Below are 27,348 nucleotides of genomic sequence, written 5' to 3' on the forward strand. Positions count from 1 at the left end.
ACAATAAAATTCATGACTTTGTCAACACTTTAATAAGTTTATGTCCTAAAAATAAATAACATAGGTACTTTACAAAATGAGCAATGTACACTATTTACAAATTACAATATCTAATATCAACTTGTCTTTTTATCTTTAAGAATAGACATATTTATTTTCCATGTTTTTGATAATAAATTAAGGGTGTTTAATAAAGTCTCATATCTCTGATTTTTACTATTAAGGTCCGTAATGTGAAGAAGGCTGAGATCGAGGGAGATTTGATGTAAATATTGCAATCTTTTGAAGAGTGCGTCTTTCAATTCCCTTTGCTCACTCCACCGCCAATATTTAAGGTTTCTATCGATGACCGTAGTAACATGCTCCCTCGCATATTTTAAACAAATCTTCTTTTCCTCGTTAGCCTGAAATAAGTTTTATGCTCGTAAAATATTAAGTAATTTAAAAGTTTTACAAACATGTCTTATGTATTTCCAAGTGATGACGGATTACGTGCCACATCGTCATTATAAGAAAAACTCAAAAAAAGAAAAACTATACAAAGTTACTTAATCAACGTGATAATTGTGGGCTATATCCTCCTTTTGTAGGTCATAATTGCTGCTCAGCAGAGGGACGTTGATGTCGTTAAGATTTCTTAGGTGTACCCACTAAGAAAATATTTCTAGAATTACCGCAGAAACGAGCAATAACACATTCTGCCGAAGTAAAGATCTTTTCTGACATTACATAGTAAACTATGGATTACAAAAAAATTATGAAAATTGGTTGTGAAAAGAAAAATACAAGGAAATTGAGATCCTTTCCATTGTTTCAAAATGTGAAAACTATGTGACTAATAGGTCTTTTTTAATGGATCATAAACAAGATCACCTGCACCCTCGGTATACGCTGGCGGCACAATAGTAAGGAATGACAAGTGAGAATGAAAGCAGGTGTCAAATCATTAGAATAGAACAACTATTGTGATGAGTTCATCAAGTATTAACCATGACGGTTTCCAGGGGGTCCTCCCCGTGTGGAGTTTGACTTAATGGGGTAAATCACTAGCAAGGGGACCGCTAATCCCCATTATTACCGATCTCATATATAACAATTATTTTTGAATTCCTTACATGAGAGCGTTGACAGATGTGCAGGCGCACGCGCAGGTGTACTGGCGCCGACAGGGAACGTAGCGCCAGCGCCAGCAGCCCGCTCGATGTGATACGCTCGCCCGCCGGGTACGACCGGCTTTCCGCTTCCTTATCCCTGCAACGCATACAACCAGACTCAATATATTCCGATATTTCATTAAATCTCAAGACTATAGATAGGCATTAGCATTAAAAAAATATGGTAAAAACAGCTATATTTGAACTTGATGATGAATGACTAAAATGATAATATCATTGATTTTTAAATTTAAAAATTAAGGATTTTATCTCTTTACAACAATATAATTACGGTTTTAAAATTATTTCATTATTAGTAGAAGTCCACTTGGAAAAGGTAAATTGCTAGTAATGGGGACCGCTATTAATATTGCAACCTCCACATGTGGTTCTCCCTAGTAACCAACATGATTAATTCCTGCTAAATGTCACAAAGGGCCAACTGACTTAACTTCATCCTCACCTATTAAAACTATAGCACAAGCGGACTTGCCTTTCCATTAGAAAAAAAAAATACGCACATATCGGCGGGGAAGACGAAGACAGTAGGATAGAGGTGTACGGAGTAGTGCCAGGGCAGGTCGTAGCGCAGTGCGTCGAGGCGTGCCGCCCGCGCCGGAACACCAGCGGCGCGAAGCCGGCGCGCCGCCGCCGCCAACGCCCGCGCCGCCGCCGCGCCGCACACGCCCCCGCACACGCACACCAGCCTCACCTGCAGGTGCACAGGACGATAAGCAAACCTGTTACTGCTATTGTAGAATACACTAAATAAATTACATACAAATATACCTCTAAAAATATGAAATATTATATACTTTATACAACCATGAAGCAGCTGTGTTTGCATGGCTGTGTTTCGGTTTTGAAGGGTGGGATATGGCGTAAATTTACTGGGTACAGAGGAATAACACTCGAGTCCTCAGGAATGGCAACGTATGGGGGGTATCATGGGCGAAACAGTATACACTCTTATGTCCATGGTACTGCTCATGTCTATAGGTGACGGTTACCACTTTCCATCAGGTGGGCCGTCAGCTTGTTTGCCATTCTAAGTTGTATAAAAAAAAATCCAAATCTATTTAGAGAGCGCTTAAAAATGTTCTTAATACATCATTAACATTCTAGTTTACTATCAGAGCATTTTTTAAATAATGAATCATAATGATTGAAAATTTTTAAAATATTCCTATACAGTTGACAGATAATTGGGAATTTGCGACGTTGCCTCACTTTGGTAAGCTAAAATGTGAACATTCTTAATAGGAATAATAATTCCGTTGACCTGTGTGGTGACACGCGCGCAAGGGATGTTACTTTGCATAAATAAGGTTCCGGGTATGATTTCCGGCCATGCCAATTTAGGGAACTAACTTTTCGAAATCCATTCAAGTCAGTCTAAGTATTCTGGGTCGTGTGCACTACCTAATTTCTCATAACACATGCTACCTAACTAAGCTTGAGAACCAGACGATTAGTGTGATTGTGTGACTATATTATTATTACATCATATTATTGTCGTTACTTGTATCTTGTGAATGTCTACGTGTTATGACGACCTTTAGTGTAATGACGAGTGTGCATGGCAATAGTTGTTCATGCACTGAATTTTCATTTAATGTTAGACATAGACACCTATATAAATATACATTGTAAATAAACTGGCTTTAAAAAAAAAAGTAATTCAATTGAGTTTCTTGCCAGTTCTTCTCAATTGGATCTATATACCGAACTGGACGGTAGGGAAAAAAATAAAATTATAATGTAAAAATTTGACGTTCATAAGCGGCTAAAATGTCCTACATGAATAAATGATTTTTGAATTTGAATTTGAATTTGAATGTAATATAATGTAAATTAGACTCTATTTTCCTCTCATTTGGGCCATTGTGCATATGAGTCATGGCTAGTACAGCCAGCTCAGCTCTACCTAAAAGTACAGAAGCTTCTTGGGACCTTCACAGGCTCACTCACGGACCGACCTCACTGTTCCGAGGATTTCTAAACGTTGAGAGGCCACAGCTCACATTCCAGGACACCGTGAACAACCGTCTTGGTAGTGTAAATATTTTTAAGATTTGTACAGACTCACTCACCTTTTGGTGTATATATATTATACAAACATCTGAATTTATGTGCGTGTTTGTAATAATCTAGGCGTTTTCTGTACAAAATGTAAGGAACAGGTTGGCAAAAACTGAAACAGTGAACTCAAACCATTATTCTGAAAACTAGTGTAAATTCTTTCCGGAAAATATCGTTTTTTTTTTATTTTTATTTAAAATCATGTAATAAAGAAATAACTCACAGTTCCTGGTGTATTTATGAGTTTTTTAAAACTGCGTGTTGTCAAGTCTATTATTTCAATACTGCTATCATTGGTCCCTTTTTTTGTTGTCTTTCCTTCTGAGCCATAGTAATGTGTGTGCGCAGCATCTTCTACATGCGTGCGTAGAGAACGTTGCAACGATTTATTAGTAAAATTATAAATAAAATCTCGTATTGATTTGGCACTATATTCCTCAGAGAGAACATACTGACTTTCATGCTGTAAATGCAAAATAATTTATATTTAAGTCATTTAGAATAAAAAATAATAACAATACTAAAGTAACAACTATATTGTCAAATTAAAAAAAAAGTCAATATTATGGCTCTTACCTTACTATCCAATATAACAACAGTAGTTTTATCTTTTTTATTAGATATATCAATACCTAAAAATTCAGCGAAATGATGGTTGGCAACACTGTCAACAGCCAGTATATGAAGACTAAAGTTTCTAGCACAAGCTAAACCATGTATGTGTGTTATATTATGTTTCTCATCGTTGACAAGGACCTTAGCGGGAATCACACGAGGACCTGCCTCGTTGGCAAACTTCATCAGTTTACAAAAATGTTTTACATTCTCTTGCACCAAATTATCCGGTGATAGTGGATCATCTTCTAAAGGTAACATTGTTGTTTCTAAACTGCAAGTTGAAATAGTTTATTTCTACATATAATTTTTCTATTTAATTAAAAAAACTGTAATATAATAGTATAATACTTTAACAATGATTTTATGACAGACAATGCGTGGCATAAAACAGTGACACTATCAGAGGTGGTCTGAAGAGACCTAGTATAAAAAATTTCACTGGCCTGTTCCAAAATAATACTGTTACATCGTAACACTTCTTAACATAGAAAACTGTTCCCAAGTAAAGATCAGCCTGCTATCTTTTTTTAACATAAATTAACTCCTTTTTTTAAATAATATGCTAAATACAAGAAGATCATGTTCCATGTCAATGCAGTTATTTATGAAACTAGAATAGTTGTTATGATTTAAATTTTACAGGATGTTTTTGACAGATAATGTTAGACATTATTTTCAAAAATAAAAAATGCTAATTATAATATTAAAATAATTTTGCTTACTTGAACTTATATTCTTTTGAATTTTCTTCATAATTGAAACTATCATGGCTAAATGATTGGCACTGTTCATAGTTATCATAAAAAAGTTTTTCAGCTGGCAATTCTGTTGAGCTACACTCTTGCAATAAACCTATAGTTGACAACACCTGAGATTCGTCAAGAGAGCCCTGTGTAATTTTTGGAATAGATAGTCCTCTTTTCACAAAAGAATTTAAAGCTCCACTTTTATGATTTTTCTGAGTGACATTATTCCAGGGATATTTATTGTTTTGTGAAACAATCTCCTTCTTGTAGAAGAAATTTTGTTTTCTTACAGGTTTTTTAAATTTGTATTCTTGACAAAATTTTAAAAAATCCTTTTGTTGATATAAGAGTCTTTGTACTTGTTGCAATTTAATTAATTCTGATGTCCATTGACTGCTCTCATTGTTATTGCAGTTGTAATATTCCATAGCCACTTCACGTAACTAAATAAAAAATATAATATTTCATACAAGAATCAGAATTATATTTTTTATTAAGTTTTAATAAAAAGGATTCTATTAAATAATAGGGAATTACAATGTTGTGAACATTGTATCAATTATTTGTCAAATAATCAATATTATTATATAAATATACAATATATCATATTGAGTATTAAGGATAAACATAAGTTTTTGAGTTTTCATCAAATAAATACATTTTGAATGATAGGTATATAAATAATTACTTCATTTTTCATAAATTAAAAAAAGAAAATCAATTCAAGTTAATGCTTAAAAATGGCCAAATTTGTTAATGGTACTTTTATGTCAATAAGCTATAATTATATAAATAATGGTTATGAATTTTCATCAGGTGAACTGTCAACTTCTTTTGCCATTCCAAATTCTATAAAAAAATATATGATTTTCAACTTACCAATGCATAAGATGGCAATTGTTCATACAAAGGATTTAATGGAGTAAATAATATTAATATAGGATTTCCATCAACATATCTTTCAAAACTGAATGCCTTCTTCCACATGGGTATAACCCGCGCAACCGGCTGTGAGAAGTTCTCCAAAACCCAATGTAGAAGGGATGTCTCATTCCAAGATTGTAGATTACCACTATTCACATATTCCTGTATAACAATATGTACAAGTTAATTTTTTCCTAACTCAATGGTGGGACACAGAATTTTATAAATTTTATAACTATCTTACCTTTGTATCATTCCACAGCATGAGTCTTGCATTTGGCATTACATCAACCCCAAGATCTACTGCAAGTTCCTCTGAAGTAACTACAGCAAAGCATATCTCACCAACAGGATCGAATTCACGCACTTTCATTGCAACATAATACCAAATATTGTAATAACGTGATGTATCTGTAAGTGGAGTATATCCAACAGCTACGGCCTGCAATAATATAAACATTTGCACTTTTATATCAGTAATTTAAGTGGCAATTTTTGTTGTGCAAATCTTTAAAAGTATATATTCATAATTTTTTTGTTTTTATTATCTGGTTTCTGATATTCTGAGCGATATTCAATAAATAGTACCTACCATTTGTTTTTTCTTATTATTTTAAATTATATCCAATAACCTAACTAAAGTTCAACAATGAAAAATTAATTTCTTAACAAACATATTTATTTATATAAATTACAAACAAAACAGGATGTAATTTCAATCTTGTCTCATTTATGAGTGTAATATATAGTAGTAAATGAAGCAAACTATTATAATTATATTTTTACACTCACCATATCAATTAGTATAAAAGATTAAATTTTCAAGGATGTATGATAGTTAAATTACAAAATACAAGTATATTTAATACTCACATCACAGATAGATAATAAATTTACAAGATGTTCTGTAGTCGAGACTCTCTCTAATGGCTTCATTATTAACTGCAGAAAATTTACCATACTATGAGCATCTCTGGGACCTGGTTTGGAAGAAATATATATTATTTTGAAAATTGACAAATGTTGCTATGATTGTTTATATAGATATCTGTACTGTATTTGTTTCTCAGTCCAAGAAGCTATTATTGCATGGCTGTATTGTTTGAAAAATGAAACTTGGCATGCAGAAAATTAATTGTTAGGAATAGTAATGCATTAGGTATGGGATTCAGTATATACGATGATAATTTTTCGTCAAGTGAGCCATCAGTGTATTTGCCCATTATCCCATATAAAAATTAATATAGGCAGTATTTATGTTTAAATCATCTTCACAATTTAATAATTTCAGTCACTAAAGTGGCAGTAGAAAGACCACAGTCACTTTATTATGTGTATGTACCATTTTTCCCCAAGGGTTAGTAGAGTGATTACATAACTTAAGTAATGCAAGATGCGTGTAGCAAAACATGGTAATTGACCAAATTATTAAGTACATTTTACAAAGCCCTTTGCCTATTTGAAGATCATTATTTGGCAGCCACTTAATGTCTTTTTTACTATAAGAAATCTGTTGAACCTTTGTATAGTACTCCTCTGGAATTGATAGTATATGCCATTAAAATTGGCCATGATGGTATTTTACTATGATGTAGTCTGCATTCGCTACCAGGATTCCAACAGTTTATGGCAGAAAAATGGACCTAAAATATAAAAAGTAATTAATTGATATTGAGAATATGCTTCAACGATATATTCGTACTTTAGAGCATGAAGGTCATAAAAATTTATTTGGATTTGGATGTTAATATTAAAATAAAATTATCTGAATCAGTTTTAATAAACACTTATTAAATGCAAATACCACACACTTAGTTAAAATTCATTTAAGAGTATCACCAAAATTAAATCCTGGGTTTAATAAGTACACCCTTAGGGTATATTTATAGGTTATTAATTCATTTTAGAACTATTTTTAAATTTTTCTGTCCTAGAAATGTTTAGGACACTGTACTTCGAAAATGTAAAAAAAATTTCACAGGACCAAAATTGATCCTCTCAAGGTACCCTATTGGATGGATACATAAAAGGGGTGAAATTATCATAACATTAAAAATGTTAGAAATTTTTCCAAGTCCTAGAAATCTTTAGAACACTATAACTTGAAAATGCAAGCGCATAAAAAAATATCATATAACAAAGGTAGATCTCAAAGAATCCTATTTGATAAGCCCATAAAATTGGGGTTATTATGACATTGAACAATCACTAAAATTTGTCTATACTAATTTCTTTGTAAACAATTACTTATTTTTTTAGGCTTATCAAAATCCATACACCTCAACTACATCAACCACTCATTAAAGGTACCCACTGACTGAGTCTTTATTAAAAAATATTCAAAATACATACATAATCGCTTAAAATTATTGCAGCCTTCTCAAACTCTCCTCGGACATATTGGGATTCAGCATCCCAAGGTGCATAGTACATAACAAATGAAATATCTGCACTATTTATTTTAGCAAGAGCACTACTCAGCTGTCCTCGGTACCAGTCTTTTACTAATGAGTCTGTAGTGAAGAATCTTACTGCTTGTGGGTATTTAGATATCTTTGTTGGTCTGGAATGTTATTAAATACATATGAAGTACAGTAACCTTACAAAAATTTAAAATAAATAATGGTTTCTACTGTGACAGAATTAATACTAACAAGGAACCTATTTTGATTTTAAAATAAATGAGAAATACAAAATATGTCTACAAAAAAAAATTGTTACCGATTGCAGAAAGCGAACCCTTTTATAGAAAAGGTTTAAAAATATCTCTTTTGGAAGTTATCACAAAATAACAAATGTATAATGCATGTAATAAAGTAACAATAATAATAAATAATAATCAACACATGAAGAAAAAAACTCCCAAATATGTTGACGAGAGAAATAAATAAAACACTCACGTATTGTGTAGAGCTCCATAAGTTGTCAGAGCCAAAGCTATACAGAAGACCAGTTCTTTGATCAACATATTGAATGTTAACTCCCTGTTTTGTCTTGTGATTTGTGTATTATCAATTGGATCTCGCTCATCGCTAGAAACACCTGAATATGTTTTAAATGACGTGACCTGTGCGATATCTTCAGTGTTCGCCGTTGGAAACATTACACGTCATTCAATAACAAATAGAAAATTATATTTCAATCACCGGTTATGTGGCATTTCAAAATAGATTTACTAGGGAATGTTCGTTCACTGATAACGTAAACACAACATACAGTCAAATTCATAATAAATCTCTAGTTATTTTATTGAAATTTTAAATGCTTCATAGCAATTTAGGTTAATAGGTACGTAGAAAATTTACCTATGTAACATTTTAGCTGAAAAATCTGCGAATTTTTGATCTATCACTGTCATGTCACTAGGTGACAGTTACTGTCAAGTGCGGAAGTAACTACCGGCACTGTCCTTATTCTAACAGAACTAAAAATTCTATGCAACAGCATACAATTATCAACATAATAAAATAAATAAACATTCATACTACTGTTCAACTATTTACAATATGCTTCTGTCTAAAATATAGGTATATATTAATAGGTATCATAAAAGATATGGTGCTTATATTGGCCGTGTGGTCCCGGCATAGAATAGGCCATCTCTTCCTTTCCCGTGGGTGCGTGAGAGGCGACTAAGGAGGGCAAAGGATGGACAGCAGCGTTCTTCTTAAAACATCTTTGAAGCCTGGCTATGATTGCTAATTCGCCTACCAAGCCTGGTAATTACTGGCGAAACCCTCCAAAGAGGAGGCTTATATTCAATAGTGTCAAGTCGCGAAGGAGGACCTCATCGACGATCCACTATTATTATAAAAACTACGACCACTCTGTCAAGAGTGTACGACTGAAGAGAGAGTCGAGTTCGTGCCTTTTTCTTACGGTACTTTACAAATATGACAATCTAGTTAATAATACTATATATATATATATATATATATATATATATATATATATATATATATATATATATATATATATATATATATATATATATATATATATAGCCAAATTTTAAAGATATTGATCCTGATTGTTATATATTGAATCATCAAATGTTATTATTAATTTCAATGAAATTGAAACGAAGTTTAAAATTGTATTCACCCCATTTTATGCTTATTCCATCCCCCCATCTTTATCCATTACCCCATCTTTTGCAATAAATTGAAGATAATGAGGCCGATTCTGAGTTGCCATTTCTTGAAACTTATCTCTTATTTTAATTGGAATATTTCACGAAATTATAGTTTTATGGAACATAATGAACTAAAATTATAATAATTTGTAATATCAAACCTAAATTTCAATTTTAGAAATAGGTCAGAATCGGCCTCTTTGCCTTTTTGTATTTTCGATTGTTACTGTCAAGTAATTTTACAGGGAAATTTGTTTATGATCCTGGTAACATTTGTTTCGCAGCCATTTTATTTTATTTGGCATATAAAAAATTTACTTGTTTTGAGTGGACGATCTGTGTCACTATTTGCGTTTTAACGGCTAATTTGATAGAAAAATAACGAAAACATTATAAACATTTTACGGCAATCATAATTAAACGATAATATTTTATCAATTCCTTCTAGATCTGTGTTAACGTTTTGTTATGATTGGATAGTAGACATCCTTGGGATATCGTTTGTTGAAATTGAAAGTGGTGATTTTAATAATCCTCAATCATGGAATCTCCAAGACAATCTGAGTCAGAGTCATTGGATTATTGGAGAAAACAAGCTAAACATTATGAACAAAAGTGAGTAAAGTATAATCAATGTGGTATTTAATTGTTTTTTATCATAATGCAAGTGAAATTATTTATTTATTTTTCTGAAATTTAGGGCAATTGAATTTCAACAAGAGTTAGACGAATACACCGAAAACTCAGCACAACTCGAAAAGGAACTGGAAGCTTCGTTGGTACAAGTTGAAAAACAGAACAGAGATCTAGAACATCAAAACCAGCGGCTCAAAACTGAAATTGAAATGTTAAAAGTAAGTATTTTAGATGGCTGTTTCATTGATATTTCATTCATCTAATAACAATGCAATTAATGTAAACAATGCTTACACAATGTTTTAGAACAAATTAGAGAGGAGTCAACATGAAACAAATGTATTAGAAAGTGAACTACAGGCATTAAAAATTGAAAAAAATAAACAAGCTGTTTATGTAAGAGAATTGGAGCAAAAAAATGATGACCTGGAAAGAGGTCAAAGGTAAAAAAATAGTTTTTAATAAATAATTATTTATAAGTCTAAAATTGTCATTTTTATAGTTTATATTTGAATTGTAGAATGAACAGTGATAGCATTCAGCTGATTTACTCTTGTAATTACATGAGTATTCTAGATTGACTCATTCCTGACGGATTAACTAATATGTTATATTTTAAAATTTATCATAATTTAATATATTCAAGGTATTTATGTGAGAGAAACAGATGCCAAACTTGTAGGTGGTATTCTATAAGAATATGCAAAACAAGCTCCTTAATAATATTATATTAAATGTATTAATGTGTTCCAGAGTAATATCAGAATCAGTTTCGTGTATTGAAACTTTGTTAAACCAGGCATATGAAAGGAACGCTGTTTTAGAAAGTGAAGTGGATGAAATAGAGAATTTAAGAGTTAAATTGCAGAGAGCAACAGATGAAGCCCGAGGTAATATCATAGTTTTTTATTAGTATACATTAGAATTCAAACTAGACCCAATTTAAATGCTTTTATTTTGGCCAAATTGATTTTTAAATTTTACTATACCCTGAAGTGTATGGTTACTACTTTCTCATTTACTTTTAAAATTAAACAATATTTTTATGTAATTTAGTTGGTAGTAAGTAGTTACGGTCTACAACAGCTCTGATATATTTTTATTCAACTATGACTGTTGTAACTGTCTCAGATAGGGTTTCAAATTTAATCCCATTGTAATTTATTTACAACCATACAATATATGTTATAATTCCATATAATAATTAAGAAATTTTGATTAAAATAAGAAAATTAATTGTCAAGATTCTTGCTATTTTATGGTCAGTCTATATTTATATCCCATTATATCTATTGTCCTGATTTTGACAAATTTTACAAATCCAAAGTTACAATTTTGTTTAAAGTAAATTTTAAATTTAGTTTAAATTATTTTAATTTGACGAAACTTTAGTTAATTATACACAGTTAAATACTGTTAAACTTATACTTAGCTAGCTTTGCATTAACTTTTTCAGATCTGAAGCAAGAGCTTAAAGTAGTAGAAAGAATACCAACACATAAGAAAGAAGATGGTAGTCCCAATGAGAATAAAGTAGTTAATGGTCACATTTCAAATTCCAACAGAAGTCAAGTTGAAATAGACACACAAATCCTTTCGTCACCACAAAAACGTAAGTAGTTTAAAATTTAGAATTGTTAATAAATTTAATATCTTAATATAAAGAAAATACCTGTGTTAGTTTATTGTCAGCAGTCTGTAATTTATAGATGTTTCAGGAAGCATGATGTCTTTGGAATCACTAATATATTTAGAATTAAAATCCTTTATATAAACTAAAGAGTAGATTCAAGTTAGAAATCTTATCTTACTAATATAATAAAATTGTAACTAGATAATGTCTGTACATTGGTGATATCTAAGAACAAAATATATAAGGGGTTTTAATAAGAGAAATAAGAAGCAAAAATAATAATTTTTAGAAATTTTGTCTATCTATATGTTTGTTCTGGCATGACACAAAAACTACTGCACCAAATCAAATGCACTTTTTACAGTTGTCTTTCTGAAAGTTTAAATTAAAAACTGACGTATATTTCATTTTGATATGCCATCTAAAAATATTCCTTTCATTTCTTTAAAATCTTTTTAAAAGCTTTCTTCTAAAATCTATGCATATGAAGTAGTGGGCAAAAACTCTTCATAATGGTCACATTTGTTTATTAGTATCATAATCACTGGCAATATAATACAATAATATTAAACTAAAACTAATGCATGGGCTAAGGACAGACTATTTTTGCTAGCACATGTTCAGGGCAATTAGAACACAATATTTCTTATTTTAAAATAAAAACAGACATTCAATTTTATATATTAAGACTCTTGTAAAACTTATTAAAACAGCTGGTTAACAATCACCATAAGTTCATATTCTTAATCTCCTTATCTACATCAGGACCCCTAAGAGATAGACATGGATTTGAGCTAGCGGGGCACCAGTGATAGATAAGGATAAAGGCAGGTCAGTCGGCCCATCACGAAGAATTGGACAAAAATTAACTATGATAATTTTCAGAGTGAACCGCATAAAAGTCGACTTGATAGGGTATAGCTATCAGTATAATAGTAGGCTTACCACATATTCCCATGGTAGTTCAAAGTTTGTTTTGTACTGATATAATCTGGTGATACATCTTATGGGTAAGGAGATGAAGATTTGCCTTGGGCCGATTCTGAGACGCCATTTTTCTAATCTTATCTCTTAACCTAATATTTAATTCGATAATTTCGCGAATTTATTGTTTTACAGAACTAAAATTATAATAATTTTGAATTAAGTCTATTAGAAAACTATATATATATAATAAAGATTTTGTTGTGATATCAAATTGAAATTTTAATTTTAAAGATAGGTTTACAAAAATGGTGTCTTAGAGTAGACTCCATTGTTCTTACTATGCGACTACACACAGAAAATACACAATCATAGATTTATAAAAATAACCAATTATTGTGATTTTCAATAGGAGAAATAAATGGAAATGCAATGACTCCCTCAGCTCGAGTATCAGCCATAAATATAGTAGGCGATCTTCTGCGGAAAGTAGGGGTGAGTGACAATACATTTTCAACATTATTCAAATCTATTTTATTAATAATTGTAGTAATTCTTGCTTTAGAATACGTAAATTATAGTTAATTAGAAAATATTACGACTAGTTAGCCTAATTTGTGTTGTAATTATCACTGTATTTATATAGTACACTGGTTGTGAAAGTATACTTTAATTGGGTAATTGTAGTTTAACAATATATATTTGTAACGCTTTTATGTATATATGTATATTATTATTAGTATTAATATATATTTTAGCAAGAAATCACCACATTTTATATGCACCTTAAATTTCTTTTAATCCACTGTGTAGTGAGGGATATTGTGACGTAGAAAAGCTAGTCAATAGATTAAAGATGGCGTCATGGAAAAATATGTGGCTAATAATCTGTATATGCAGAACTTGCATACCGAGATTATGTAATAGTAGCTTATATCTGCGACTTTGTCCGCGTTACCAGGATTACACTAATTGCCCAAAAAAATTTCTATTCCAAATAGTACATGTATCCCAAATTTCGTCATTGTTAAACCGCCAAGCGGTAACCGTTTAATATTTTCATAAAAATGCCATAAAATTAAATGATTAATTAAATTACTGTAATGTCTTTAGAACCATTTATTTACCAAATTCCTCGGTATGTCAGTTTAAATAGAATTTCCCACATTGTTTCTTGTTGTATATTTCCAACCTTCTATTGCTATAAATTCTTTTAAATATTTGTATCTGCATTGTTTACTGTACTTCCGTACTATATATTTCGAATGTTAATTAGCCAATTATTGCTTGCCGTTTATTCAGTATAATTATATACATGTAGTAATATAAATATATTATTTATAAAGAGAAGAGAAATATTGTAAGCAAACTAACAACTTTTTTCTCAAGGTTTGAATACAAATAAGTTAACCTTATATATATAATTAGATTAATTTCTGAACTTCTTTTTATTATGACAAGAACAATTAAATTGGACTAACATGTAGCATTTTATTGGTATAATACATGTTATGAGCCCATTTTAACACAAGACTAATTTTACATTTGTAATTGGTTAAAAAAATTCCATCCAAATATTATGTAGAGTATGGTGACGTAATTGATTTAATAAAAAAACACCATGTTATCGTGTTTCAGCCAATGTAAAAACCTTGGAAAAAGTTGTTCAGTTTAATGAATACTTTTATAGGATTTTGCACCTTTATACCCCATTACGTTATGAGTATTGTACATACCTCTAGGAAGGTAATGGTGATCTGATAAGGTATCTATTTGTTACCAGTATCTGGTCAGACTATAATTGGTCAACTAGTACATATCGTATGATAAATATTTCTATTATTTCCTTTTCATTTGTAGATAGGCCATAGTTTTTATACAGCATGGTTGTTTTTGTGTAGTATGCATGTATTTATTGCTTGCAGCTTGAAAGGTTTCTTTGCCGTGATTGTGGTAAAGTCAAATGCTCATGCAATGCACCTGCTGCTGCTGAAAATGACCATTTAGCGCCAGCTGGTGAATCCAGCATCAAGAATAACAATGCTATAGATGATTCTATAGAATACCGCAAACAAATTAAACAAAATATAGATACTAAAAATGGTGATAGTGGATCGGAACGATCATCTTACACAAACGGACAGTCTACAATTGAACCGTTCACAAGGTCTGTGTCGGGAGAAAATGGAAAATTAAGAAGATCATTTGCCGTACGGTCCAGGGAAGGAATTGAACATATTTTGAATTTTGCGTCAATAAGAAAAGGAACGGATCAAGGAAAATCAAAACAAGTCATAAGACAATGATATATATTAATTAACTAACCGAATTCATTTCCACTTTGTATAGATAATTTACTGAAATGAGTCAATTTATACAAATGTTGTTTAATATCATATTGTTAATATCTTATTATTATAACTCGTTATAAACTATTTGTTATTAATTGCGTTGGTATGAATCATTAAAAGCACAGTAGCTGCACATTTCCAAATTAACAACTTAAATACGTACATACCTAATTAAGTATAAATAGATATTAATAATTGTATTTAAGTACATTAACATAAATGGTGCAAAAGATGTCAAATATCAAAATTATCTCTGGTAGCTTAGAATTTAATTCTATAACCAATTAAAATTAGGGAAGAAAAATATGGTAGATTATAGTCTTATTCCAATATTAATTAATAGTTCTCAATAAAATGTTATTGTATAGGTACAAAATAATACATTAAATCTGATAGTAATATAAGCTCAAAAATACAAAGTCAGACGAGTAGTGATGAATTTTTTGTTTTCGGTTCCGTATTTATATTCGTTTAATATTTATTTTGCCTACAAATCTATTCTAGGATTTTTAGTATATATTAGACGTTGATGAACTCAATAAATGCAATGTCAATGATATTTTATTATATTAATTTTACTTGTAGACAAATTATCAATTTAATTTTTAAAGTTGTCAATTATAAAATACGCTAAAGGTCTAACCTTGATTTAGTTCTTGATTTATTTGATATGAAGCCATTCGAAACCTCGGCTCAATTCCAATTCAAACATGCAGCCTTTTTATGACAATTTTTGGTTTCAGTAACATATTTTTTTATCTATTCTGAAAATAGAAACACCCAATACATTGCATTCCACAGACCTGCAATCCATAGCTCGATTCCTCTTGGACTAAGTAGGTACATTTAATTAGCGTTAGTTAAAACGAAAATACATTGTTTTAAAAACTATATTAATGTAAAATACTACTTATCTCTACATATGGAGTGAGATTACGGTATCTTATTCCACTCAATGGTATATTTTATATTTTTCCCAATCTTAATAATAGAGCTATCTTGAAGACTGTGGCGGAATTATCCTGTACAATTCAATACAATGGTTTTGAACAATGGTTCACAGTCATTATAATGTTTTTGTCGATACAAAATGTAACTTTATTATAAAAAAAGATACTCCAAGTTTGTTGCCATAGGCTTCAGTTTACTCAGCCTGCTTGTAAATGTTATTTATTAGCTTTATAGTGTCCCTTAATTTAAAAAACTCGATATAGGAATTTTTATCTGCGACTTCAGATAGGTCATTCTCAGAAGAATCATATATACTTGCCAACAGTCACCATGTACATTAATGTTCTATTGATTCAAATTCCTCATTAAAATTTTTTTCATAAAGCATTTGAAGCTATAGTAATGTTCAATGCACGCCGGTACGTAGGTAGGTGCTAATTAAAAAAAATATTATAGTAGTTGAAATTTATATACTTATAAAATTAATATAATTTCATGCATAGATTTTTATAAAAGTATGAAAACTCGTAAACAAAAACGTTATTAGCAAAAATGTTTCTTTTAGATCTATCAATATAATAACATATTTTTAATTTAATTGTCCGTGAATTTGAAACCTGGCACATTCAGTCAGTTATAAAATATTAATGTAAATTTTCTGTTTTATTTCTGAATACTAATACAGTATTCAGATATAAAACAGGATTTCCATACTCTCCATAAACTACTTATTTATCTTTCGTGTCGCCCTATAGGTGTGGGACGACTCTGCGTAATTATTTCATGACATCATCTGTATGACATAACATGATTATTACCATTAACTCACTGGATCCATCTTAAAACTGTGGAACGAAATTATATTTAGAAACAGTAATTATATCATTATTGATTTGCATGCAGAGTATTTAGACATAAATAGCACCTCATAACTATGACGTATTGTAAAACTTACATAAGTAGTTTATTTATTGTTACTTTTAGATCATCAAATATATATTTAGTTAGCTTGTTTTCAACATTCTTCCAAAATTAGGTTTTTAGCTCTACTATATTTCTTTTTTGTACTTTTAATTTTTTTTTTAATGATAAAGATACTTTTGTGATAGTCATACAAATTTTGTCAAAATTGAAGTCAGTTATTATTTTCGTAGAATAAGATTAAGAATTAATGGTGTTATTAGTAACACTTTTTTATGTTATAAATTATTGTTTATTATAGTATATAATAACATATTTCAATATACACTCAGTGCCAGTGTGGCACTAATCGAATAAAACTTCATAGTATTTGTCACAATTTATTGTTATATTACGAATAATTTTAATAATAAAAATGTAATATTTAGGTTATATTTACATAATTCTTCTGTTAACACATATTGGTGTAGTGCCATACATTTAAAAAATAATCTTATTTGACATTACGTTCAATAATAATTATATATATGGCAAGTCGTGTTCATACACATTCATTGTATTGTACATATTTGTAAATATTTTATTCATAAGGCTGCCTTTTAATCCAGGTGATGGTAGTAACTGCACATTAATTTCCTATCACTTACTAATATTAACATCATTCATACTATGTACTTTTTCTTCATTGTAGGCTTTGGAATCAAAATTAGCATCGTGTCGTGGTACAGTTAGACCTAAAGAACATTCACCAAATTCAAGCTCAGACGTGAATAAGGACTACAGGTGTGTACTCAAGAACTAAGCATGCCGAATATCGTCTCACCTTGTCTCCACTCTCTGCAAAATGCAGCCTAGCTTATTTTATGTAAAGCTACGTCAGCAGTTTTATTAATAGCTTCGTGGTATAGTCTCGCTGATTGTGAACCTTATGTACTGTGATCAAAATCACATTTTCCTAATTTACGAATGTCTGTGATCGTAATGAAACACTTAGGATTGGTTAATTAATGTAATAGTAACTTTTGGCCTACCCACCGGCAACCACTATGAGTTGAAAAAATATATAGCTGCTTATTTCACATATAAGCACCTATGGATATGTAATTAAAAATATAAAACGCAGTATCCAAAATATCTTGTATATATAAACACGAGAGATTAATCTTTTATAAATGCATTACTGGAATGTAACAAATAAATTCAATACAATGATTTTTGTGTTGCCAGTAGAGTATACGAGTAGGAATCAACATGAACTAACCTTTATTTTTAATTTTACTTATTACCTATTTGATTTATAAGTTCATGCATTCCAGGAGTTTATCAATATACCATTACATTTATATGCAACATTGATATGCACCTGGTACATGTCTATTGGTGGATATAAATATTTTGGAAGGTACTTTTGTAAATAATTAGATGAAGAAACGTGTATAAATCGTTGATAATACAAAAATTTTATGAGATATCGATTATATATATTTAGATATGGTTATTTTTTGTAATTTGCAATAATATAATGTTCATCATTATCTTATAAAATATCATAGCGAATATTCTAAAATGGCAATTTATATTCTTGTATAGTATTCAAGTAAATACTTTGAGCATGACTCCATCCATTGTGCGCGTATTAATATATAGTGGCATCGTTTTAAAACAGGCCTATATGTTACAAGTATTACCTAAATTATTTTTCATTTGTATCTAACCATTATTTATTAACAAATTGTTCTGTGAATGATCGTTGGCATGGCATTACTAACATTGTGTTAAAATACGCACTGCAACACATCTAGTGACCGATTTTTCAAGTTTAATTAGAATATTTGATAATGAAACTCAATAAATTCTCCAATTAAAAGGACCAATAATGTGCGGCATCATAGCATAATCGCACATGTTGGAAGGCATTGGGGAAGGCTTTATATCCAGTAGCAGATAGATATAAGCTGAAATGATGATGATCACAATAACAAATATATCTTGCCCTACTAATTAAGTAATAAACTGCACTGTATCAATGTTAGTTATTTTTTTATACCATTTGCCAAGGGGGTTATATCTCTATTGGATTAGTTTGAATAAAAAATAGTAGCATAATTTTTTACGTGTCGCTGTACCTAGAGGTATAAAGTTTAATGTAGCACCCATACAGAATACTTATAAAAATTGTCTCTAATTTTAAACTCAGAAAAATACTATGAATATAGGTATGTTGTAGTATATTAATTGTGCGTGGTGACAGAGTTTATAATGTCATAATACAAATATAATGTTAAAATCGTTATGATATTAATTTTTAAAAGCATTGTAATAGACACTTGAGGTCTTTTGTCTATAATTGACCACTACTAGCATGCGAATTGTATTTGGTGAAGACTCAATTATATTCGAGTAGGTTTAGTTGGTCTTCGACAGTTTTATTATTTGTTTTATATACAATTTCCGCAGATTGCAGCAAAACAGATTTTTTTATAGTGTATAAATAAAAATACCTTATGCTAAATTATCTATGCATTTATACATTCACGTGTGTGGTGACCAAACTGTTTTAATTTGTGCGCAATAAATGATAAACAACATAAGATTTTGTCTTTTATTGTCTCTACAACTATAATTTACGACAAAAAAAAATATAATTTAAAACACTGCTTATCTTAACAGTATTTAACAAAACTAATGGGTCCAATAATATTTAGAAGACATGATGGATAAAGGTGATATATCAGTTTCGGATTTTCACTGTTCTGTGAATGGATGAAGGTATTAGGAGGTATTATGTGCATATTAATATAATTTGATTATTGTAACTGTTACTTGATTATTAATTGTAATTTGATTACTCTAACTGTAAATGTGTAGTATGCACATTACACCCTAATTCATGTATAGAATGACGAAAATTCGATATATCACCATCTATTTATGTTTTGACTTATTTGTAATTTTAGGTGCCAAAGTCTATAAACCTAAAATATATGCTATAAAATTTATTATTTTGAATACCTTTTTATTTTTAATAAAACAAACGTTCTTTTGTTTGGGCACACAGATGTCAGATACACTATTATAGTAACATGTCTCAACATGTATTGAACACCTGCCTTTTACCAGTTTAATTTTTTGTGGTAAGACGTATACGTTTGGTGATTTATTAATCGCAAATTGTTTTAAAAATATTAATAATATTTTAAAATAATATTCCATTAGATATTGTTTATAATTATTATTATTAGTAGCTCAATCAGTAAGAGCTCTGGTCCTAGCAGTTTGGTTTTGGTTGTGGTTTTTTCAATTGCACGATAATAGATAATGGTTTTCAAATATTACTTTTTTTTTATTTTCAATATATACTTTCTGTTATCCGTAGTTCTAATTATAAATTACTAGCTTTTATGTATGATTTCATCTGCGTGACCGGTAAAATAGGTTGTATACTTCTTCATATATATATATATATATATATATATATATATATATATATATATATATATATATATATATATATATATATATATATATATATATATATATATATATATATATATATATATATATATATATATACATCAAATTTCATAGTGATCGGTTATGTTGTTAAGGTGCTAAAAGGTAATAAACGAATAGTCACACATTTGTAATATTAGTAAAGATTCATGCATATAAAGTTGTAATATAATATTCAAAATTGGATTTACTGGTTGAAAACAAGCAACAGGAACTGTTAAACTAAAACGTCGATCAAAATACTTCAGGTACTAAGTTGTAAATCCAACCAATTAATTATAATATCTACATTCGATTTTTATACTTTTTTGGCCAAATTTAACAAAAAGACTGAATAAATCAAATAAATATAAAAAAAAACACTCAATAGAACAATTAATAATTTATTTCAGTCAGTTAAACAATTTGTTTCCCAACACATACATTCGATAGCATATTCGTCCATTCAAATTGCTTCGGTACGTCAAATGGAGCTCTGAAATCTGTAATCAAGTCCCAAATAGACTTACTAAACAGCTTCAGTCTTATAATTAAATATGATGATTTCTTTCTGTTGTTTAATACCTCCATAGAGATTTTTCCTGTAAACAGTAATATGATTTCTATATCGGTAGGTACATTTAAAACCTGATTTACTTGTTCGCTTGATAAATCACGTTAGAAACCATACATTTATGTTATTTACCTGCTACTTTAGGAGAGTGCAACAGCCACAGAGTTACCACATATAATGGAAGAGTTTGTATTGTGTAAATCAATTTAGCCAATAGATACTGTATAATAAGTACTAATATCCTAAACTGAAAAAAGATAATAAGTTACACTGAAATAGGCCACATATGGATCATACTGAACAAAAATCAAATACTGGACTAGTTTAAAAATTATTCTTACCAAAGTAAATACAATATAATACATGGTTGTAGTTGGTAAAAGCAACAACAATATTGTAAATGCTACTGTACCAACAAATAGTTCCTGGTTGGTATATTCACATGAATCAATACTGCCTTTCAGTGGATTGTATTTTCTTCCAACGAAAAACCTTAATAAAGCAATTAGCCCAGATATTTGTAGATTGAATAACCTGCAACAACAAAGTGATAATATTTTAAGTACTTACTTTCTTGTTATTATCATTGCATTATACTAAGCGCAAGTCTTCTATATAAATTCAATACAATGAAAGAGAGTGGACCTGAGATGACTACATTTCCATTGATGTGTCACAATAAATTTTAGGGGACTTTAGATATAAGAGAAACTCAGGAAGGCCAGGTTTTGCTTTTCTCTTATTATTTAAATAATAAATAGAGATAATAAGTATAAAATGAAATAATAAATGGAGATTTAGAACTCGATCAAAGTAATTATATACACAAAAATAATAACTATAAAAATTAATTTGTAGCTGTAGAATTAAATGAACAAGTGTGAGAAAATAGAATCTAGATGTGATTTACCTTGCAGCATATACATATATGCAGTAAGAATGGAATGTGGCTATTGATATCATATCAGATATAACAGCAGCTTGAAATGTAAATCCAAAGTAACCCAAATAATGGTATATCTGTAATGCTGTATCAAGTTTTTCACCAGATACATCTGGAAAAAGTAGTATAATTACCAATTTAAGTATTTACAATTACTTTCCAATACTGTAAATCAAATATTATTTTCAATTAAATTTTAGTTTTATATTTTTTTATATAAAATGGAATAACAAGTTGGCCATCAACACCATGCTTGATGGACTAGAACAACACACCATGTACATTATAATGCCCGTGTTGCTCTTCATGTCTTATCATTTCAGTTAATTTCATGACTCTTTTTGTAATTGAAAAAATGTTGCATATTCATATTTGTCAATATACCAAATGTAGTAAATACATTGTAAGTATATTATTATACTTACAAAACAACTTTTTAATATAATTACCTAAAAAGTGCCACCAAAGTTGAACATGATACGAAAAATATTTTCCTAGCATTTTATTAAATGCATTATTAAGTTTGAGTCCAGCTGGAGCACCCATTAGCCATTTTAGTAATGTATACAGCAAGTTTATTAGTTTCTAGAAAAAACAAATAGACGATAATTAAACAAATTATATGATCCAACATACAAAAAAGAAATATGCTCACAATTATAAATGGGTTGTTAAATAAATTTTAATGAATAGCTGTTGGGGGCAAATTTTAACACTGGCATGCTTAAATTACTACCGGTCTTTGGAATGAATTCCATCGATCCTTCTATAGCCATTTATTAGCATATGAGTGTTCCTTTAGCACAGTGATTCTCAACCACTGTGCCGCGGCACTTTTGTGTGCCGCCAAATTTTGCAAATATTTAAAATTTTTGTCATAAACTATTTATGCAGTGTGTTGTAGCAAGTAAATAATTTTTATCTTTTTCTTTGTGTGCCGCCAAATTTTGAAATCGTTAAATATGTGCCGCAACAAAAAAAAAAAGGTTGAGAATCACTGCTTTAGCATATAATAAAGAATATTTTTTATCATATGGATACTACATTATAATATTTAACAGAATATATTAGATTCTAATTTAGTGGTAAGCAATTTTATAACCATTTTTCAGATTAGGTTTTTTATATTGTTTAATATGACCAGATAATAGGGAATTAAAATTAACAATATGAAAATTTTAATACCTACCTCCAACATTCCCATTAGCATTACACTTAATTCTTTTTTATCCTGTGTGATTAGTTTCATAGCAGTCCATCCTAAAATGAGATCTGTCATAATTGCCAAAATAAAATTACCTTGCCTTATTGATATCTATAAAATAAAATGATAGCAATTAATATCCTGTTATGGAGGTTTCAGCAACTCAATTAAAAAATAATTTATTTTGCAGTGTACTAACTTTTTGAGTGTTACTTCACACACATAGATTTCAGAACTAGCAACACCAATGAAATAATTCAGAATACTTCAGAATAATACAAAAGAGATAGAAGAAGAAAAGAAGTCACATCAGACAAAAGATTCACCAGATTTTAAGTTATACTTTCCTAGAATAAAGATACAGACATACAAAATTTATAAAAATTATTAGTTGGTTTTGTTAAGACTCTTCATCATCATCACTACATAGTATAAAACAAAGTCGCTGTCTGTCTGTCCCTATGTATGCTTAAATCTTTAAAATTACGCAACAGATTTTGAATCAGTTTTTTTAATAGAGTGATGCAAGAGGAAGGTTTATAATAAGGTTTATAATACATACATAATATTGTAGAGAAACACAAAATGTGATGTCATAAATAAACACATTTTTTTTTGCTCTTACATTGCAAATGCTGGCTGAATCCCACGAAATAAATCAAAATACTGTACCACAGTATTGTACATCTTAAAAAGGTCAACAAAAAAGTCAGCGATGGTATATGTATATCTCTTAAGGATAACCCAAAATAACCATTTTTTATCTTTTACATTTTAAGGGAAAATTGCTTATTTAGGAAGTGAATTTGAGCAATACAGCATTAATTTTTATCCAATTAAGTACCTTAAATACATTGACCATGTAATATAGATCAATATGGCCCTTTACAACATATAATTTAAATGAATATTTTTGAAGATATTACAGACTTAAAATGCAGGGACATAGTGGTGCAGCGGTACTGGCCCTGCATACATTTAATTAGCATTGTCAAAGGCCACACTTCACCCTATAGCACTATATCATGTTTGTATTGTCTAATGACAAAAAAGCTGTAAACATTGTTCATAAGAACATTGTAGTAGGTAGGTAGTATCAGCATTGCACCCATGCGAAGCCGGGGCGAGTCGCTAGTATTTTCTTAAACATTTCCCACATACAAAGTGATAAGTAAAGTTGGAGGTAAAAATTAGTAAAGTTTACTAATTTTTACCTCCAATAACTATATTATTTATTGATTCAGAGGGACAAAAAGTAGCCTCTCTCTTTATATCAAATATTATATGTATGCCAAACTTAATAATGATCAAGTTGTTAAGGTGCTAAGATGTAACAAATGCATAAATTCAATTCCACACTTGCAATATAAGGTAGCAACTAAGGGGACAACCTAACAGTATAAACATATAGTATGAATGTTGGTAAAAAAAAGGATTCTCATCTAATTGGAAGTCTTCCTTTAAGAGCTAGAGTAAAAAAATATTAATATTTATAGCTTACTTTTTTATCTCCTTTAATTGAAATAAAGAGCCATTTTGCCACATTCATATAATTTAAAATATGCTGGATGAACATAGACGATGACAACCAGTATGGAATCTTAAAAGCTGGTTCATATGTTATAGAACTTGGGAACTGATTATATTCATTTCGAACAAAATTTTGTAAGTTCAAAAAATCCCCTGTGTCACAGATCATTTCAGAATTGAGTATGACTTCATGATCGTATATTATTACTACACAATTTTGTGTATCATTTATTTTACTACCATTGATGATTAATTCATTTATTTGAAGATTTGTCGTAACATTGTACAGTAATAACCAGTTTTGAAATTTTCTAATTTTTTTTCTTTTTTGTGGAATATCACCACATTTTCCATATATGATATTTTTACTTTCACTATTTTCTTCAAACAAAGCCTCAATATTTGTTGAATATCGGGTTATATAAATAATGTTTGTAAAGTTCTTTGATGTACTAACATAACCTTTAAAATATAAATCTTTGGTAATATTTGGAAGAACAGGAAGTATTATCTTATTAGATACCATTTCACTCTAAATTAATTATTATATAAATTTTCTAAAGTCTTTTTTCTTTAGTGGCGTTCAAGCCGATATTAAGATTCTAAAAGTTCATGACATAATTTTTTTTTTCTTCGAAAAAGAAAACAAAACATTCTTTTATTAAACTATACATAAAGTGTTGCCACGTTTGATTCTAAACGTTAATTTTTTTTCCGTGCATTATCATTCATTTTATCAAATGAAACTGATCCGATATTATTTTTTAATCATAGTTTTGAAGTGAAACTTTAGAAAGAACCCGTCTACCATTTAAATTCGTATGCGTTTATTAAGCAATTTTCTTATTTGTACAAGCTTGGTATTGTACAAAGTTTGTCGTGTAGCGACGCTGAAGTGGCAATCTTTGTAACGACTCATTCAGCTATCTTCTTTTAACCGCGCCAACAATTTTTACGCCAATATTAAGATTCTTTTTTGTTTGCATAATTAAGAAACAATGTGACGTTTGAGTTTTAGTTTATGTTATATCCATCTTACTATCTTTACGAATTCTACCTAATATATAATATTAAATACTGTTTAAATGTTATTGTCGTTTGCTGTTTATTGATTTCCTTCTGTCTTTCAACTGCAAAACTAATTAGAATCTTTCTGCAAGCAAGGTTAGTGCCTAAATACAATAGATATCCCTTAGTCACTACAATCTTAAATTATATTTTTTTCTTATGTCCAAAATTTGACCACATCTCTCTTTTTAATTAATTCCGATCCACGCGTTTTTCCTTTTCAACTTCTCTTCTAATCCTACTTTCTTCCAATGACTCTGTTATTTATAAAATACTAACATCATATATACATATATATGACAACAATATTAAAATTTAGTTACACTTATGAATACAACACATAATATTATGTCTGTGGAATACAATTAGAGTTACTTCAATTGCTTCACCTAAATATTTATAAGTATGTTCTTATCTAAAAATGTTCTATTTTACACATATAAGTCCTAATTTTTTCCAAATTCATGTCAGATAAGTATTTTATTATTACTCATTATTATCGGTTACCCGTTATTTTTTAGCAAAATATTTAAAAAAACGGGATGAATGCTACTTAAGAAAAAAACCTATCATACTTAACATAAAACTATAGATCTATACTATATACTATACTATCTGATCCAATAGATACTTACAAATATCAGATTATAGAAGTATAATGCAGGATAACGGATAGGCACAGAACAAGTAATCACTACCAATTTTAAAAAAGGTGAACGGTTTACAAATACCAGCCTAAAGAGTCATGTAGCAGTTCTGCTATAACCCTGTCATAGTACGTTTTAGCAGGTCAATTTAATTTAAGGCCTGCTTAAAAAGCTCATAGTAAGACCCCAGAGTAATTACTATAGTATAAAAATTGGCACCGGATATTAACGGAACCTTGGAAAAAAAATTGAAATGCATGTTTTTATAGTAACAACACAATGAAAATTATAAAAAAAAAAATGGAAAAATAAACGAATGGCCATAATGTTGTACCAATATCTATTTACAATCCATCATTCAATATATAGACATCGACAGTTGAAACCTAGTTCATAATACAGAAGTTCCAATCTTCCAAAAATATGGACAATAAAACAAATATCCATATGTATATACATCACCTTTAAAATAGAATTGTAAATGAGCTTCAATTAATACGGGTGGCACTCCCACGAAACATGTAATAATATTAAGTAAACGTTCACATTTTGCAATAATAAAATAAAAATGAGGCACACCAGTGAGTTTAGAATCTAATATGAAACGTACTTATTATTTGCAATGATAAATTTTGTACATATCATATGTATAGCTAGACATCACTACTTACGAGGTGGCGACACTATTAATACGTCGATCCGAGGCAGCCATTTTGCTTTGACACTAAATTTTTCTGAATTCATATTTAAGTTTTAATTAAAATTGGAAGAATACTTTGGGCTGATTGAGCTAAGCTTTTGAGTTTATTCAGTGC

The 27,348-nt window shown here is 29.6% G+C and overlaps 3 protein-coding genes across 6 annotated transcripts; 1 reads left to right on the forward strand and 2 right to left on the reverse strand.

Annotated features, from left to right (window-relative positions):
• Positions 1-9: 9 nt before the first annotated feature.
• LOC113512103 (thioredoxin domain-containing protein 11) lies at positions 10-8,857 on the reverse strand. Its single transcript, XM_026895886.3, has 12 exons — positions 8,425-8,857; positions 7,877-8,087; positions 7,044-7,167; positions 6,398-6,504; positions 5,769-5,966; positions 5,480-5,686; positions 4,577-5,043; positions 3,813-4,125; positions 3,460-3,699; positions 1,676-1,866; positions 1,116-1,251; positions 10-404 (listed from the first exon to the last, which is right to left on the reverse strand). Exons 1-12 carry the CDS (start codon positions 8,625-8,627, stop codon positions 117-119), a joined length of 2,685 nt encoding a protein of 894 aa, XP_026751687.1. The 5' UTR covers positions 8,628-8,857; the 3' UTR covers positions 10-116.
• Positions 8,858-9,944: 1,087 nt separating this feature from the next.
• On the forward strand, positions 9,945-19,668 carry LOC113511432 (nuclear distribution protein nudE-like 1-A). Of its 2 annotated transcripts, XM_052903455.1 has the most exons (8): positions 9,945-10,274; positions 10,360-10,513; positions 10,602-10,738; positions 11,049-11,185; positions 11,752-11,907; positions 13,265-13,347; positions 14,778-17,027; positions 17,767-19,668. In XM_052903455.1, exons 1-7 carry the CDS (start codon positions 10,201-10,203, stop codon positions 15,156-15,158), a joined length of 1,122 nt encoding a protein of 373 aa, XP_052759415.1. In that variant the 5' UTR covers positions 9,945-10,200; the 3' UTR covers positions 15,159-17,027; positions 17,767-19,668. The 2 variants fall into 2 exon arrangements, with proteins under 2 accessions (XP_052759415.1, XP_026750859.1); XM_026895058.3 differs by lacking the exon at positions 14,778-17,027 and having other exon boundaries at positions 9,950-10,274.
• A 1,289-nt stretch (positions 19,669-20,957) lies between these two features.
• LOC113511954 (phosphatidylinositol N-acetylglucosaminyltransferase subunit Q) lies at positions 20,958-27,332 on the reverse strand. Of its 3 annotated transcripts, none has more exons than XR_008253856.1 (7): positions 24,790-25,479; positions 23,274-23,399; positions 22,534-22,669; positions 22,052-22,196; positions 21,483-21,675; positions 21,274-21,411; positions 20,958-21,169 (listed from the first exon to the last, which is right to left on the reverse strand). XR_008253856.1 is itself a non-coding variant. In XM_031909309.2 (7 exons), the coding sequence occupies exons 1-7, from the start codon at positions 27,275-27,277 to the stop codon at positions 20,985-20,987; spliced, it is 918 nt and encodes a 305-aa protein (XP_031765169.2). In that variant the 5' UTR covers positions 27,278-27,332; the 3' UTR covers positions 20,958-20,984. The 3 variants fall into 3 exon arrangements, 2 of the variants coding, with proteins under 2 accessions (XP_031765169.2, XP_026751491.2); XM_031909309.2 differs by lacking the exon at positions 24,790-25,479 and adding an exon at positions 27,205-27,332 and having other exon boundaries at positions 21,274-21,388; positions 23,274-23,344; XM_026895690.3 differs by having other exon boundaries at positions 21,274-21,388; positions 24,790-25,481.
• Between the last annotated feature and the right edge of the window lie 16 nt (positions 27,333-27,348).

This window comes from Galleria mellonella, unplaced genomic scaffold, assembly GCF_026898425.1.
Source record: "Galleria mellonella isolate WM207_F2 unplaced genomic scaffold, CSIRO_AGI_GalMel_v1 utg139, whole genome shotgun sequence".
Taxonomy (NCBI): domain Eukaryota; kingdom Metazoa; phylum Arthropoda; class Insecta; order Lepidoptera; family Pyralidae; genus Galleria; species Galleria mellonella.

Bases quoted from the DNA above. Each gene is read 5' to 3' on its own strand.
- LOC113511432 (XM_052903455.1), top strand. From the start codon at position 10,201: ATGGAATCTCCAAGACAATCTGAGTCAGAGTCATTGGATTATTGGAGA. The intron at 10,739-11,048 runs GTAAAAAAATAG...AATGTGTTCCAG, and splicing joins GACCTGGAAAGAGGTCAAAG to AGTAATATCAGAATCAGTTT. The intron at 11,908-13,264 runs GTAAGTAGTTTA...GATTTTCAATAG, and splicing joins CCTTTCGTCACCACAAAAAC to GAGAAATAAATGGAAATGCA.
- LOC113512103 (XM_026895886.3), bottom strand. From the start codon at position 8,627: ATGTTTCCAACGGCGAACACTGAAGATATCGCACAGGTCACGTCATTT. The intron at 8,088-8,424 runs GTGAGTGTTTTA...ATAACATTCCAG, and splicing joins TATGGAGCTCTACACAATAC to ACCAACAAAGATATCTAAAT. The intron at 5,967-6,397 runs GTGAGTATTAAA...ATATTATTGCAG, and splicing joins ATTTATTATCTATCTGTGAT to GCCGTAGCTGTTGGATATAC.
- LOC113511954 (XM_026895690.3), bottom strand. From the start codon at position 25,344: ATGGTATCTAATAAGATAATACTTCCTGTTCTTCCAAATATTACCAAA. The intron at 23,400-24,789 runs GTAAGCTATAAA...TTTATTTTATAG, and splicing joins CAATTAAAGGAGATAAAAAA to ATATCAATAAGGCAAGGTAA. The intron at 21,389-21,482 runs GTAAGAATAATT...ATCTTTTTTCAG, and splicing joins ATTATATTGTATTTACTTTG to TTTAGGATATTAGTACTTAT.